Source organism: Notolabrus celidotus, chromosome 9 (assembly GCF_009762535.1).
Source record: "Notolabrus celidotus isolate fNotCel1 chromosome 9, fNotCel1.pri, whole genome shotgun sequence".
Lineage (NCBI taxonomy): Eukaryota > Metazoa > Chordata > Actinopteri > Labriformes > Labridae > Notolabrus > Notolabrus celidotus.
This window is the reverse complement of record NC_048280.1, coordinates 1866690-1882269: the sequence shown is the minus strand read 5'-3', so window position 1 is coordinate 1882269 and position 15580 is coordinate 1866690. Positions and strand designations below refer to the sequence as shown.

The window sequence follows — 15580 nt, the reverse complement described above, 5'->3', positions numbered from 1 at the left end:
CATATGCAGCCAGATTCAGAGATTCAGAGATTAAAGATTCAAAGAATCAGAGATTCAAAGATTCAAAGATTCAGAGATTCAAAGATTCAGAGATTCAAAGATTCAGAGATTCAGAGATATAAGATTCAGAGATATAAGATTCAGAGATTCAGAGGTTCATAGATATAAGATTCAGAGATTCAGAGATTAAAGATTCAAAGATTCAGAGATTCAGAGATACAGAGATATAAGATTCAGAGATTCAGAGATTCAGAGATATAAGATTCAGAGATTCAGAGATTAAAGATTCAGATATTCAGAGATTCAAAGATTCAGAGATTCAGAGTTATAAGATTCAGAGATTCAGAGGTCAGAGATATAAGATTCAGAGATTCAGAGATTCAGAGATATAAGATTCAGAGATTCAGAGATTAAAGATTCAAAGATTCAGAGATTCAGAGATTCTTCTTCCCGCTATAAAAACATCAATGTTCAACTATTTAACTGTTTAACATCCGTCCAGTCATCCATCATCTCTCCATCCATCATTGTGAAATTTATTCATCCATCCATCCATCCATGAATTCCATCCCTCAATCTATTCATCCATCCATCTTTCCATACATTTCGTCAATCCATCATTCATCCATCCCTCTATCAGTCCATCCATTTATTTATCAATCCATCCATTCAGCAAACCATCCACCCATCAACTATCCATCCATCCTGCCATCATCCATTAACTATCCATCAATCTTTCCATCCATCCATTCCTCCATCAGTTTCGTCAATCCATCATCCATCTATCTGTCCATCCATCCAACCATTCAGCAAACCAACCCTTTATTCATCCATCCATTCAGCAATCCATCCATTCATGTATCCATCATCCCTCATTCAGCAATCCATCCATCTATCCAAGATCCATACATCCATCCATTTAGCAATTCATCCATTTATTCATCCATCCATCCAGCCATCATCCATTAACTATCCATCTATCAGTCCCTCCATCCATCCATCCATTCAGCAAACCATCCATTCATGTATCCATCATCCATCCATCCCTCATCCAACTATCCATCCACCTCCCATCATTCATTAACTATCCATCCATCTTTTCTTCCATACATCCATCCATCCATTCATTCATCAATCATGCATCCATCGATCCATACATCATCATTCCATCCATTCAGCAAAACAACCATCCATGCATCAATCTAGCTATCCATCCATTCACCCATCCATTTATTCACCCAAGTGTCAATCCATCTATCAATCTGTCCATCCCTCCATCAAACCAACCAAAGCTCAGCAAACATTGGCGTCAGATAAGGTTCGAGCATTTGTTCGATGTTTCGATGATTCTTCAGTTTTACTGGTTTGACCTGTTGTTGCTCGACCTTATCGTTTGCCTCTGGAATTTAATTTCTCAGCAGGAGCAAGTCTTTGGTGTTGTTGTTGTTGTTGTTGTTGTTGTTGTTTGGTTCTTTTGAACAATGAATCCTTCTTTTTTAAAGTTATATTTCAGAGGACTGTAGCCTCTGTATATGAGGCACGCTTTAACCACTGCTGTTTTCCTTTGCCAGACTATTTAACGACTATTTAAAGGCTGTGTGAATATTAAAAGCAGTGCCCCCTTAGAAAACAAACAAACAACAACAACAACAACAACAACAACAAAGAGTTCAGTGGATAGAAAACAGTGGATTTCGTTCCATAGTAAAAGAGAATAATTGAGAGTCTCACCCTGGGGTCATTGATGCCAGTGATGCGCTCCTCAGGCCGGTCCAACACAAGGAAGGCTGCCAAGTTGGCAGTATATGAAGCTACGATGATCATAGCAAAACCTGCCCACACCATACCAAGAATCCTCGCTGAGAAACTCCTGGGAGCTCCTGCACAGGGAGAGACAGACTATCAGAGAGATCGATGGGGCCGAAGAACAGGACGTGTCAGATTAGAGGACGACTCACCTTCTCCTATCCCAGAGTTCAGCAGTACTCCCCATGAGAACCACATAGCTGAGGACAAGGTGAGGGCGTCTTCTTCTTCTTCTTCACTATTCACTTTAAACCTTCCGAACGGGCTGCAGGAGGACACAGGGAGGTCTTATTATCCAACGTCACACTGCGTTATATTAAGAGGCTTGTTCCTGAGGTATGCTCAGGCGTTCTAATGTTTGTGTCTCTGGACAGTCTTAGGAAGAGGAAAGAGGAATAAGGACAACTGTCATGCTGGTCCAAAAGCCAGGGAATCAAACAACAGACAACCGAAAGGTCTCGACCTTGATCTTGGACCAGCCGGAGGGAACTGGTCAGTGGATCTGAGCATCCTTGGTCACATGGTACGGTTCCCTCAGTATTCAACAAACAAAGCTGACTGCACAGTATCGTGTGTGGGAAAGATTGCAGGCTTGACTCTGAATGACCTGCAGACCTGTACAAAGTAAGGACTTTAAATTAATCCAAATCACCCCTTGAAGGAATAATGAAAGCTCTGTTGACGCTGACAGTGATAAGGACATGGTTTTAAAAGGTCTGTGAGATCCCTGCTGGCCCATTCAACGATGAGTACATTAATAATAAAATCTTAAAATCAATCCTGGAGGAGCTGGAGAGGAGCCAGAGGGAGAGAAAGGCTTGTGTTGAAGTTTACCACTTAAATGATGAGCAGCAGCGTTCTGAACACGCTGAACATCGAGGCTGGGCGAGCTCTGAACAGAGAGGAGAGGTGTATCTAATGATCTGATGTCATCACTGTCTTGGCAGCTACAACCTGACCCCCAGAAAACACAACAATCCCCCTCATGAGCACATTACTGAGGAGGTCTGGATCCCTCTCAAAGTCTCTGTTTACAGATCCTCATAAAGAAAGGGAGGGAGGGAGGGAGGGAGGGAGGGAGGGAGGGAGGGATGCTGAATGAGGGAGGGAGGGATAAATGCATGGAGGATGAATGGATGGATGGATGGATGGATGGATGGATGATGGATGGATGGATGGATGGATGGATGGATGGATGGATGGATGGATGGATGGGTGGGTGGATGGATGGATGGATGGATGGATGGATGGATGGATGGATGGATGGATGGATAGATAATGGATGGATGAATGGATGGATAGATAATGGATGGATGAATGGATGGATAGATAATGGATGGATGGATGGATGGATAGATAATGGATGGATGAATGGATGGATAGATAATGGATGGATGAATGGATGGATGAAGGTTTGATAGAGGGATAGATGGATGGAGGGATGGATGGATGGATGGATAGATAATGGATGGATTAATGGATGGATGATGGATGGATGGATGGATGGATGGATGGATGGATGGATGGATGGGTGGATGGATGGATGGATGGATGGATAGATAATGGATGGATGAATGGATGGATAGATAATGGATGGATGAAGGTTTGATAGAGGGATAGATGGATGGAGGGATGGATGGATGGATGGAGGGATGGATGGATGGATGGATAGATAATGGATGGATTAATGGATGGATTAATGGGTGGATGAATGATCGATGGATAGATAGCTAGATGGATGGATGATTGTGGGATGGATGGAGGATTGCTAAATGAGGGATGGATAAATGGATGGAGGATGAACGGATGGATGATGGATGAATGAATGAATGATCGATGGATAAATAGATCGATAGCTGGATGGATGGATTGATGGTTTGATGGATGGATTGATGGATGGATGAATGGAGGGATGGATGGATGATTAATGAATAAATGGATGGATGGATGAATGATCGATAGATAGATAGATAGATAGATAGATAGATAGATAGATAGATAGATAGATAGATAGATAGATAGATAGATAGATAGATAGATAGAATGCATGGTGATTGGATGGATGATTGTGGGATGGATGGAGGATTGCTAAATGAGGGATGGATAAATGGATGGAGGATGAACGGATGGATGATGGATGAATGAATGAATGATCGATGGATAGATAGATAGCTAGATGGATGGATTAATGGTTTGATGGATGGAGGATTGCTAAATGAGGGATGGATAAATGCATGGAGGATGAACGGATGGATGATGGATAAATGAATAAATGGATGGATTAATGATGGAATGATTGAGGGATGACTAAATGGATGGATGATGAATGAATGGCTCATTAATGAATAATGGATGGATTAATAGAGGGATAGACGGATGGATGGAACGGTAGGTTGCAGGATCACAGTTCTGTATTTTTCAGATTTGTATTTGAAGCCGAGGAGAATTGGCTGATGACGGGAAAACAGTCTGAGAGGAGAGCAAAGGGAGCAGAATGCATTGGCAGTAATGTAATCCTGGAACACACCGGCTGCCATGTAACAACACTTTAGCTTTAATTAATGCCTAAGAACAGATATCTGCTCACAATTGCAGAAAAACAATCTGCTCCACTAAATCCATATCGCTGTGATCCTGGAAAGTTGGACGTTTCTCCCATCAACAAATTCAAAGTGTTCCCAGATTGCCATGGTGGTAGTCTTGGAGGTTGACCCATGCGCCCCCTCAGGCCTCTCTTAGCCGGTGTATTGCCCTCTGTATGAGACCAGGTCAAAGCAGAATCACGTGATTCCTGGATCCCCTGCCGTCGGTCACAGATTGCCGCGTTCAGCGGGAGGCTGCTGGGTGCGGTCAGTTGGCCGCTCGCTCCAGCATTCCTCTTCCTGCCCGAGGCTTAAAATCCCGAGGTCTTGGCAGTCCGGAGCTCATTTGCAAGTGATGTAAACACTCTCACTCCCCCGGTGTTCTGAGCTCCCAGTTTTGGGCACTAATTGAGCCAACTAGCTAACGGCAACAAGCGAAAAATCTCGCCAGAAAGAAACTTGTAATCATCAAAGATTCAGACTCAGCAGCCAGAGGACCTCAAAGACAACCGTGAAATATGAATCTATAAATGATGATCCAGTTTCACTGGAATCAGTGAAGTCTTAAAGTTGAGTTTTACACTCTTTTCTGATGAACTTTTACTGAATCCCTGCGGCAACATCCAGTCAAACATTTGGTGACAGGTTGGTTCATCAGGACGTGAGACATCTCGTGAAACCTTGTAACATCAAAATGAACCGCTCCTTGTTATTTTGTCCCTCGCTTTGTTATCAGTTATCAGACCCCTCTCCTTACATAGAATAGAATTTAAAATCCTTCATTTAACCTACAAAGCTCTTAAAAATCAGGCACCTTTGTATCTTAAAGAGCTCATAGTGCCCTATTACCCCTCTAGAACTCTACGCTCCCAACATGCAGGCTTGCCAGTTATACCTAAAATCTCTAAAAGTAGTATGGGAGGTAGAACCTTCAGTTATCAGGCCCCTCTCCTTTGGAATCATCTACCAGTCAGGGTCCGGGAGGCAGACACCCTCTCTACTTTTAAGAGTAGGCTTCAAACTTTCCTTTATGATAAAGCTTATAGTTAGAGCTGGATCAGGCTTGGACCAGGTCTTGGTTATGCTGCTATAGGCTTAGACTGACACACTGGGATCCTGTCTTTCCCTCTCTCTCCTCTCTCTGCCTGTCTCTCACTTTAACTCTTCCTGTCCCATTAAAGTTACTAACCATTTCTGGAGTCCCTGAGCTCCCTTGTCTCGTAGGTTCCTCTGGATGTCTGCCATCATTCATTCCTTCCTTCTTTCTTTCTTTTATTCATTTTTCCTTGCATTCCTTTCTTTCTTTCTTTCTTTCTTTCTTTCTTTCTTTCTTTCTTTCTTTCTTTCTTTCTTTCTTTCTTTCTTTCTTTCTTTCTTTCTTTCTTTCTTTCTTTCTTTCTTTCTTTCCTTCTTTCTTTCCTTCCTTCCTTTCCTTCCTTCCTTCCTTTCTTTCTTGTTTTCTTTAATTCTTTCTTTCTTTCTTTCTTTCCATGTTTCTTCATCCTTATGTCTCCTTTACTCATCCCGTCCTTTCCTTCTGTCATTCCTTCACCATTTCTCCTCTTTTTCTTTCTTCTGGTCTCCCTCTCTTCTCTCTTTTCATAGACCTTTCTGGAGTCCCTGAGCTCCCTTGTCTCGTAGGTTCCTCTGGATGACTACTATCCGTCTCTCCACTATCATCCCTCTCTCTCTCTTCATCTCCCTCTATCCCTCTCTCCAACACGGTCTCAGCAGATGTGTGTCTAACATGAGTCTGGTCCTGCTGGAGGTTTCTGCCTGTTAAAGGAAGTTTGTCCTTGCCACTGTAACTTGCTAAATGCTGCAAAGTGCTCTGCTCATGGTGGATTAAGATGAGATCAGACTGAGTCCTGTCTGTAAGATGGGACTGGATCTGATCCGGTCTTGATGTTGGGTCTTTGAGTACGGTCTAGACCTGCTCTGTTTGGGTAGAGTCTTCAGATAACATCTGTTGTGATTTGGTGCTGTATACATAAAGATTGATGGAGTGTAATATCAGTGTGTGTCATGCTGTGTTGTGTTATTGTGGTGAGGTTACCTGAACCGGTCTAATAGGTAAAGCATCACTGCCACCACGTGGACCGACAGACCGACTAATAGCCACAGTGTGCTCTGGAACGGCTGCATGAATGAATCCAGAGTGCTGCGGGGTATTTCCTAAACACACAAGCAGACACACACAAAGTTTAAACACTCACATCAACATCATGTAAATTCATTATCATCATCCCTCCAGCGAGGAGAGATGTATTGATTCAGAGAACTTGCTTTGACGCAAACCACCACCTAAAACCAAACTACGGAGCAGCCTTTAACCTCCCTCTCTCTCCTGTCTCCCTAACTTCATCATCTACTCTGGATAAATTAGAAGTATGAAATCATTGAGTCGGTGGAGGCTCCACATGTGACCCTGGATCAGACGTGTGGGGGGGGTCGATGGAAATTATCGACCTGCTTCCTGCTGCTGTGGAGCTGATCCCTGGCTGTGAACTGGGTCAGTCAGAGCTAAAGTATCCAAAATGATCCTCCAGAGCAGCGTGACAGCAGCGTGACTCAAGCTGAGAGACGGTCCAGACGTCAGGTCTGATTGGCTCTCTCTCCTCTGTGGTGTGATTGAAACCCGCTGAGGTCTGCAGGAGAAGTGATTGCAAGTGTCTACATGGTTCTTCCGATGACAGTGATGTCTTCATATCTCTAGAATTTATAAACCGAAGCTTAGAGTGTATGTGTGTCCATATACTGATGTGATTATTTAAAGCTGCAGCGTCCTTTTGAGAAATGATCCCACACTCTAACTGATGATGTCAAGATTAATGGCCTGTGTCCACTGACAGCATTTCTTTTCTTCTTGCAGCATCAATTTTCTGCACGAAACCAACGCAGCTCAGCGTTTTCAGCACTCACAGAACTCTGGGCAGAAAATTATTTAACTTTTGAGTAACATTAGACTTCCAGCAGGACGCTGCACGGAGCAGGACCGCCAAACAGCTGGAGTCATGTGACCGAGGTTTACCTACTGGATCAAGGATTCTCCTCCTACTCCTCTCCTCATCCATGTTGTCTTTCTGGTCCTCTGAAAACCTCTGACCTGTTGACTCCAGGCCTGGCTCCGCTCATCATGACTTTGGTTTGTTGTTGTAGTTAAGTGAAATACGATCTGGTGATAACACAGAGTGTTTTATTCTGAAAATTAACCGGATGTTTTCATTTTGTTTTGGTGAAACCTGACTTCCTGTCCCGCTCCATCTGCTCTGTTGAGATTGATGCGTCGTGCTCCGGCATCCAGGAATAAATAGAAGTCTTGTGTATCTGATCCGGAGGGCTCTGAGCCGGAAAGCAACACAGCGGATCCAGTGGAAGTTAACACATTGAATAGAATAGAAACCCATCAGATCCGGTGCTGTGGATCCATAGCTGGTGGAATTTGGCTGTAAGTTGTTCTTCATACTGTGTATGTTTGTTTTTCAATAACCTGGAGCATTTTTTATCGTGCAATAATCTGTAACAGTTGCGATATTGAATTGAATTGAATTGAATTTTATTCTATTCTATTCTATTCAATTCTATTTTATTCTATTTTATTTTATCATATTTTATTTTATTCTGTTCTATTCTATTTTATTTTATTTTATTCTATTTTATTCTATTTTATTCTATTTTATTCTATTTTATTCTATTTTATTCTATTTAATTATTTATTATTTTTTTAAATTCTATTTTATTTTATTCTATTCTTTCATTTCATTTCATTTTATTTTATTTTATTTTATTTTATTCTATTTTATTTTATTTTATTTTATTTTATTTACCCTTGTCATTGCTATTGTTATTGTTATTATATTTCTTTAATTATATTAGTACATTGTTGTGTTCCCCTGTCCCGTGTTGTAAGCTGCTGTAACAAAATAATTTCCCCCAATGAAGAAAATAAAGTATAAAGTATATCTTAAGAGTGGGACTCTAGATATCAGTTTGGCAAACTACATTGAAGAATGTGAACTAATTGCTTTTTTAAGGCACCGTTTTCCAGTTTCAACTGCTGCTGCTAACGCCAAGACTTGTTTCCTTTTAATTGTTACGTTCTCTTTGTAATATTTCGTTGGCTAGCAGAAGAAGAAGACATTATTAAGAAGCAAATATGATTTATGAATCCATTTAAAACAGACTTAGGGAACAATTAGGGAAGCAGAATTACTGCAAGACAACTTTCAAGACCAAGTAAAAGTAAGCACTGGGGAGAAGCACTGCAAGATAAAATTATGCAGTGTACACAGGCCCTTATCACACTGGAGGGATGCTCAAACAACTACTTCATTTCTCAATCTTTGTTTTCGCCGTTCTTATTGCTTTCTAAACTCAACTATCTCCCGGAAAATTAAAAACACGCCTTCATTGAAACAGAAACAGAGAGAAATGGGCTAAAAGCAGTAAAAGTGAAGGCACAAAAATGAATATTTCTTTCAATGTTTAAAAATTAAAAGCTGAATCTTTACTGGATTACTTAAAAAAGCTGAGAAGTAAGACGATAATGATGCATCTTCCTTCAAATATAGTAAAGGTGACATATCATGCTTTTTTCATCAACATATATTGGTCTAAGAGGTCCCCAAAACATGTCTTTAAAGTTTATGCTCAAAAAAACACTTTGAAATCAGATTCTGGTCTGCCTAAAAAACCCTCTTCTTCAGTCCTCCTCAGAACAGTCTGTTTTCTCTCTGACCACGCCCCCTCAGGAAGTGGGTGTGGCCTCGGCTCTCCAGCACGTTGATCTAATGTTTACATGTTGGCTGAATATACACGGCTGCTCACAGACCCGCGTTACTTCAACCCTCTGAATCTGATCCAGAATCTGATCCTGACGGAGAGGCGCCTGCAGAAGGACCTTTCTGAACCATTGGTCACAGATTTAGTGTTTCTTGTTGTTTTATTTGTCAGTATGTCGACGTGTGTCTTGGTACACAGCTACCAACATGTAGCTATGTGGCTATGCTAACTAGCGCTAGCACTTATCCATGATAAATAAAAATCATCCTCTAGATCTTCAAATCTGCAGACGTGGGGAGTCAAACCGACCTCTGCCAGAAAGGCAGCAGGACCTTTCTGAAGGATTGGTCACAGCTACAGCTACAGCTACAGCTACAGCTACGACATGTAGCTATGTGTGGCTATGCTAACTAGCGCTGGCACTTTTCCATGGAAAATAAAAATCATCCACTAGATCTTCAAGTCTGCAGACGTGGGGAGTAAAACCGACCTTTGTGTTTATTAAGACAGCCTACAACTAGCATGCCTCCCTCCTAAGCTCCTTGTTAGCACACACGTGTGCAGGGAATGAAAATCGGAGGAGGGGTTGAGTTGTATTTTATACAGTCTATGGGCTGAACAAGCTCCGAGCTCTGACTTCCTGTTACAGACCGGATGGCGTTGTGACGTATGAAAAACACTGAAGTCTGAAACGGCTGGTTTCAGCACACATTTACAGAAAGGTGGAGAAATCAGAACAGGGGCAGAATGGATTCTTTTCATTCTCGGGGGGTTTGTAGACAGGGACACAGATTTCAGGTAGAGAACCATTAAAAAGTCCATTTTGCATGATATGTCACCTTTAATAAATGGACACAAAACATTTAGATCCAGGAACATCAGAGTTCTGAAACAAAACCTTTGTTTTTAGGTCTTCATGATTTTTTTTTTTTAACTTTCCACATATTTGAGTCTGATCTGTGCTGGCAGCTTGCAGAGCGGAGAGGCAGTGCACACACGTGTGTTTCTACCTCTTGATGTTTTGATGTCTTCACTTTAAATGCTTCATAAACAAAACAATCTGCACAACCTACAGTTCTTTAAAAAGTTGTGTAACCCTGAAACTCTTTATGCAAACAGTGATCTGAGGAGTGTAAACACAGATGCTCACCTTTTTGACTAGGATGGTGAGACCCTGGTATTTGAACGGCTTAGAGAACTCGATGTACTGAGCACGCTCGTTGTTGATGGTGAGGGGGGCGACGATCATGTCAGCCAGACCTCCCAGCAGCTCCCCCATCATGCCGTTCCACTCCTTCTTATTACTGTTGTTTACCTGCAGGAGGAGAGAAGGACAGCAGAGGTCAGGGTGTGTGATGTGACTCTTACACCTAATCTCAGAGTTATTCCTGAGCTGCAGGAGCGGGAGATAATGGACGATGGATGTGATCCTTAGGGCTGCGATATTATTTATCTACTACTGGAAAAAGACAAGATTAAAGAAGTGTTTGTATTTGTAGTCTGAGTCATGAGTTCACAGACGCTTCAGCAGCTTTGAATAAATACAGAAAAACAAGAGTAATGAGAACCAGGGAACCATGTGTCGGCATCCAACGTGTTACTTTGAGGTAATCTGAGTCCTTGATAAGAGCTGAACCTAAATAGATCTGTAGGCTGTCCAACATATACCATAAGTTTGGGATTCACAGAGATAACATCTACACATCCGATCAGCAAATAGCAAACTGGTCGATCTATTTTAACTTCTCCGCCTGCCTTCTTTTGCTGCTCTCCCTGCAAACCTCTTCACCTCCTCCATCCCAGCTCCTCCTCTCTGCTGTGTCTGATGTTACTAGTGTCATATGTATCGTTGCTGATGCTCGCTCTGTTCGGTACCTCGGGGGTCTTTGCTGCTGCTCTCCCTGCCTTGGCTTTTCATGTATGCACATGAAAGAGAGGGGATGTGTGTTCTCCCCGCCTCAGGCTTTGGCATTCCACAAAGGCACATGGAAGGACAGGGAGCTCCCAGAACAGAGCCATGGCGGTACATCATGCTGACAGCACAGAGAGTGAAATGCTCACAGAGTTTTGGAGTTTGAGTCCACGATGGGATTGCTATGTTTCTACCCGTCACTTCCCAGACGCGTTTTTGTGTGAGCGTCTCTCAGCTGAGAGTAACATCAGACTTCCACCAGATCTGCTCTCGTCCGTCAACACACACCGATTTTCAGAAACGCAGCACGGAGCAGGACCGCGGGACAGCTGGAGTCATGTGACCGAGGTTTTCCCGCAGTAATCCCTGAATCAAGGATTCTCCTCCTCCTCCTCTCCTCATCCATGTTGTCTTTCTGGTCCTCTGAAAACCTCTGACCTGTTGACTCCAGGCCTGGCTCCGCTCATCATGACTTTGGTTTGTTGTTGTAGTTAAGTGAAATACGATCTGGTGATAACACAGAGTGTTTGATTCTGAAAATTAACCGGATGTTTTCATTTTGTTTTGGTGAAACCTGACTTCCTGTCCCGCTCCATCTGCTCTGTTGAGATTGATGTGTCGTGCTCCGGCATCCGGCAAAAATTGAAGTCTTGTGTATCTGATCCAGAGGTCTCAGCCGGAACGCAACAGAGTGGATCCAGTGGAACTTAACACATTGACTAGAATAGAAACCTATCAGATCTGGTGCTGTGACAGATCTGAGACAGACCGGACAGGGATTTGGTGGAATCAACTGTAGGTTGTTCTGTCGCTCTGACTCTAGATCTTGAAGAAGCACACTTTGCATCCTTTCAAAATAAAAGCCTTGTGTTATATCCATCTTGAGTTGAGTGTATCGTTACATCCCAAGATTAAATGACTTAAGTTAGGATCAAAATTTAGACCGCATCATCTGTTCTTCCCACAGGCTGGTAGATTTCTTCTGTTGAGTCTTTATTGTGTCTTGTTTCAGATAATTCAGTCTGTAGGATATTTTCATCATACAGTTATTTTTATCAGTTTTGTTGGAAGAACTGATGGATAAAACCTAAGAGATGGGGTGGTAGTTGTTGTTTTTCGTTCTTAGGCTCTCGTTACGAAGTGTAATATTGTGTCTTAATTATCTGGATAGATGAAGGGGTGTGATTAATGAACCTACACAAGGGCCAGCCAATCAGATCAGACGATCTGGTGATAACACAGAGTGTTTTATTCTGAAAATTAACCGGATGTTTTCATTTTGTTTTGGTGAAACCTGACTTCCTGTCCCGCTCCATCTGCTCTGTTGAGATTGATGTGTCGTGCTCCGGCATCAGGCACAAATAGAAGTCTTGTGTATCTGATCCAGAGGACTCTGACCTGCCGGATCAGAGACGGAACTGAAACACAATGGAGCGGATCCAGTGGAAGTTAACACACTGACTGGAATAGGAACCTGTCAGATCCAGACCGGACACGGATCTGGTGGAATTTGGCCCTAAGGATGGGAGATGGGCCATGAAGAGGATTCAGGGGAGGTGTGCTCTCCCCGCCTCAGGCCTCAGCATTCCATGAAGGCACATGGAAGGGCAGGGAGCTCCCAGAATAAAGCCATACTGTCAAATATAACTTATTGTCACAAAGAATCAATTCTTTTGATGAGAGTGGTCCTGACTTCTTTTCTCTTACCACTTAATTCCCATAAATTTATGACCAAACTCTTCTAATTAATTCCAAAATTTTCAAACATTCAGTCCTTAACGTGTCTCTAATCCTCCGTGGTGTCTTTGCAGGTTAAAGTAAAGAAGCTGTTTCTGCAGCGTGTTGTTAATTCCCTCATCTGACACCGCCGTGCAGCAGCTGCGACGGGCGTAAAAAGCTTTCTGGAATTAATCAATCTCGTCTCTGATTGGCTCGTTTGCTTTCGAGGCAAAGAAAGACGCATCAATATTAATTTCAGCCTGATTAATTTGTGTCTAAAAACTCTTCACAGGAGCTTTGAACTGCATGAATGACAAGCAGAGATATTTGACAGAAGCAAAAAAAAAAAAAGGTTTCTGGAATAAAGTGGACAGAAAAAAAAAAATGACTGCCTTGATGGATTTGAATATTTTGTCGTCAAACAGAAAAAAAGCTTCTCTCTGCTTCCAGAAGAAAGTACTCTGACTGATTTGATTTTTTTGTCTGAGTGATTTAATTTTATCAGAGAATCTTTTATCTTCCAGGAAAATGAAGCAGATTCCAGCTATAAATAAATCTGTGCAGAGAGACAGGGGGAGGAGAAGAAGAAGGAGAAGGAGAAGAAGAAGGAGAAGAAGAAGGAGAAGAAGAAGGAGGGGGGGGGGGGGGGGGGGGTCTGTGAGAAGAGGAAAGGATGAGGAGAGAAGAGGAAGCTTCAGAGAGAGGCAGATCGGAGGGGAAATAAACAAAGGTGAGGGAGGAGAGAACGTGTCATTGGGAGCGTCTCAAAGAGAGCAGCCGGGAGAGAGAGAGCGAGAGAGAGAGAGCGAGAGAGAGAGAGAGAGAGAGAGAGAGAGAGAGAGACAGAGAGAGATAGAGAGAGAGAGAGAGAGAGAGAGAGAGAGAGAGAGAGAGAGAGAGAGAGGAGAGAGACAGAGAGAGATAGAGAGAGAGAGAGGAGAGAGAGAGAGAGAGAGAGGGGCGGTAATGACTAAATGTCTCTCGGCTTCAGCAAGGTCAGAGTCAGGGACGGAGCGGTGGTCGCCATGGCAACAAGCATCGGCGATGTACTGGTGTTGAATCAGTAAACAGGTCAGCGAGACGGAGAGTCACAGCGAACGGGAACGTTGGCCAAGTTTTAATCACATTTCCACAAAATCATCCAGAGGAAAAACATGAAGCGCCGCTCGTTCCCCTCCTCCTCCTCCTCCTCCTCCTCCTCCTCCTCCTCCTCCTCCTCTTCCTCCTCTTCCTCCTCCCGCTGCTCCTCCTCCTCCTCCTGCTGCTGCTGCTGTGTGAAAACGAGTTCACTGTTTGACGGAGATAAACAGCTGCAGAGGAGAAAAGTCAGAACCAAACATGGAGAGGCAGGGTTCAGGTTTTATGCTCCACATTTCTGGAGCAAACTCCCAGTAAAAGTATTTCCAATGAAGTCTGAAGACTGTGCAAAAACTGAGGACAAGATGAGTGCCAATAAACTCAAGTGTTGAGAATGAGTCGGTTACATCTTCATGCAAAATGGCAGAGCACGATGCAACACCATCGTGGACTCAAACTTCAAAAGTCTGTGAGCATTTCACCGTCTGTGCTTCAGAGAAAAGGACCGCCAGTTGAACCCTCCGAGGAGTACAGCGGTCACGCAGCACTGCTGAGCAGCCTTGCAAAGAAGATCATCACAGTCTTGTGGTTCTGGTTGCAGCTCCACACAGTCTCACAGTGGAGGAGTAAAATGAAGGAAATGATCTATATGGAGAGTTTCACTGCGAGGTGATGGTTAATAACTGATGTTGTCTGCACCTGTTGCTTCATCTCTATAGAGTCGACTTTCTGATGGACTGATTTCTAAGATACTGTACGTTATTATTTTATTAACAGTATTTAATTATGTATCTATTTTTATTCAAAGTTTAATGTATCTATTTCTATAACTGATCTATTTCTATAATTATTATTATTATTTATAATTAATTGTATTTATTGATAACACTTTTTCAGGGTTCCCACTCTTTTCCAGAGATCATTTTCCAGGACATTTTTATTGATGATCAAGCTGGTATGACCGTCTAAATTTAGTTCCTAATTTAGTTATAGTCTAATATGTTCCTCTCAGTGGAAGTCTACATTGAAAGACATGTAGTCTATGGCAGTGCTCAGCCCCAGCTCTGCTCACAGCAGAACTTTGTTTTGATTGGTCAGCATGGCGGCCATGCGGCCAATCACATGTGAGGATATAGGATACAGGTGATGGAGGGGAGGCTGGGTATCGTGGCTTCATCTGTTCCTTCAGAGGGAGTCTTCTTGAAGACCGGGCAAATACTCACTGAGAGGAGAAACCGGATCAGCCCATCCAAGATGAGGCATCAGATTTTTCTCAATGCCAACCTGAGGACATTAATAATGTTTGCTCCAGTTTGGTTCTGGTTCTGGTTCTGTTTGCTTGAGTTTGGTTCTGGTTCTGTTTGCTCCAGTTTGGTTCTGGTTCTCGTTGCTCCAGTTTGGTTCTGGTTCTGGTTCTGTTTGCTTGAGTTCGGTTCTGGTTCGGTTTGTTTCTTGCTAGGTTCTGTTCTGGTTCTGTTCTGGTTCGGTTCTGGTTCGGTTCTGGTTCGGTTCTGGTTCGGTTCTTGGTAGGTTCGGTTCTGGTACGGTTCTGTTCTGGTTCGGTTCTGGTTCGGTTCTGGTTCGGTTCTGGTTCAGTTCTGGACGGTTCTGGTTCGGGTCTGGTTCGGTTCTGGTTCTGGTTCTTTTTGCTTGAGTTTGGTTCTAGTTCTGGTTCAGTTTGCTTGAGTTCGGTTCTGGTTCG

At 42.9% G+C, this 15580-nt stretch overlaps 1 protein-coding gene across 1 annotated transcript in view; it reads right to left on the bottom strand.

The window, feature by feature from the left end:
• The window catches only part of grin1b (glutamate receptor, ionotropic, N-methyl D-aspartate 1b), an 82679-nt gene that overhangs the window by 30513 nt on the left and 36586 nt on the right, over window positions 1–15580 (bottom strand). The window contains 4 exon segments of the mRNA XM_034691484.1: window positions 1732–1880; window positions 1959–2071; window positions 6445–6563; window positions 10321–10485. Of these exon segments, the coding sequence (XP_034547375.1) occupies window positions 1732–1880; window positions 1959–2071; window positions 6445–6563; window positions 10321–10485 (546 nt within the window).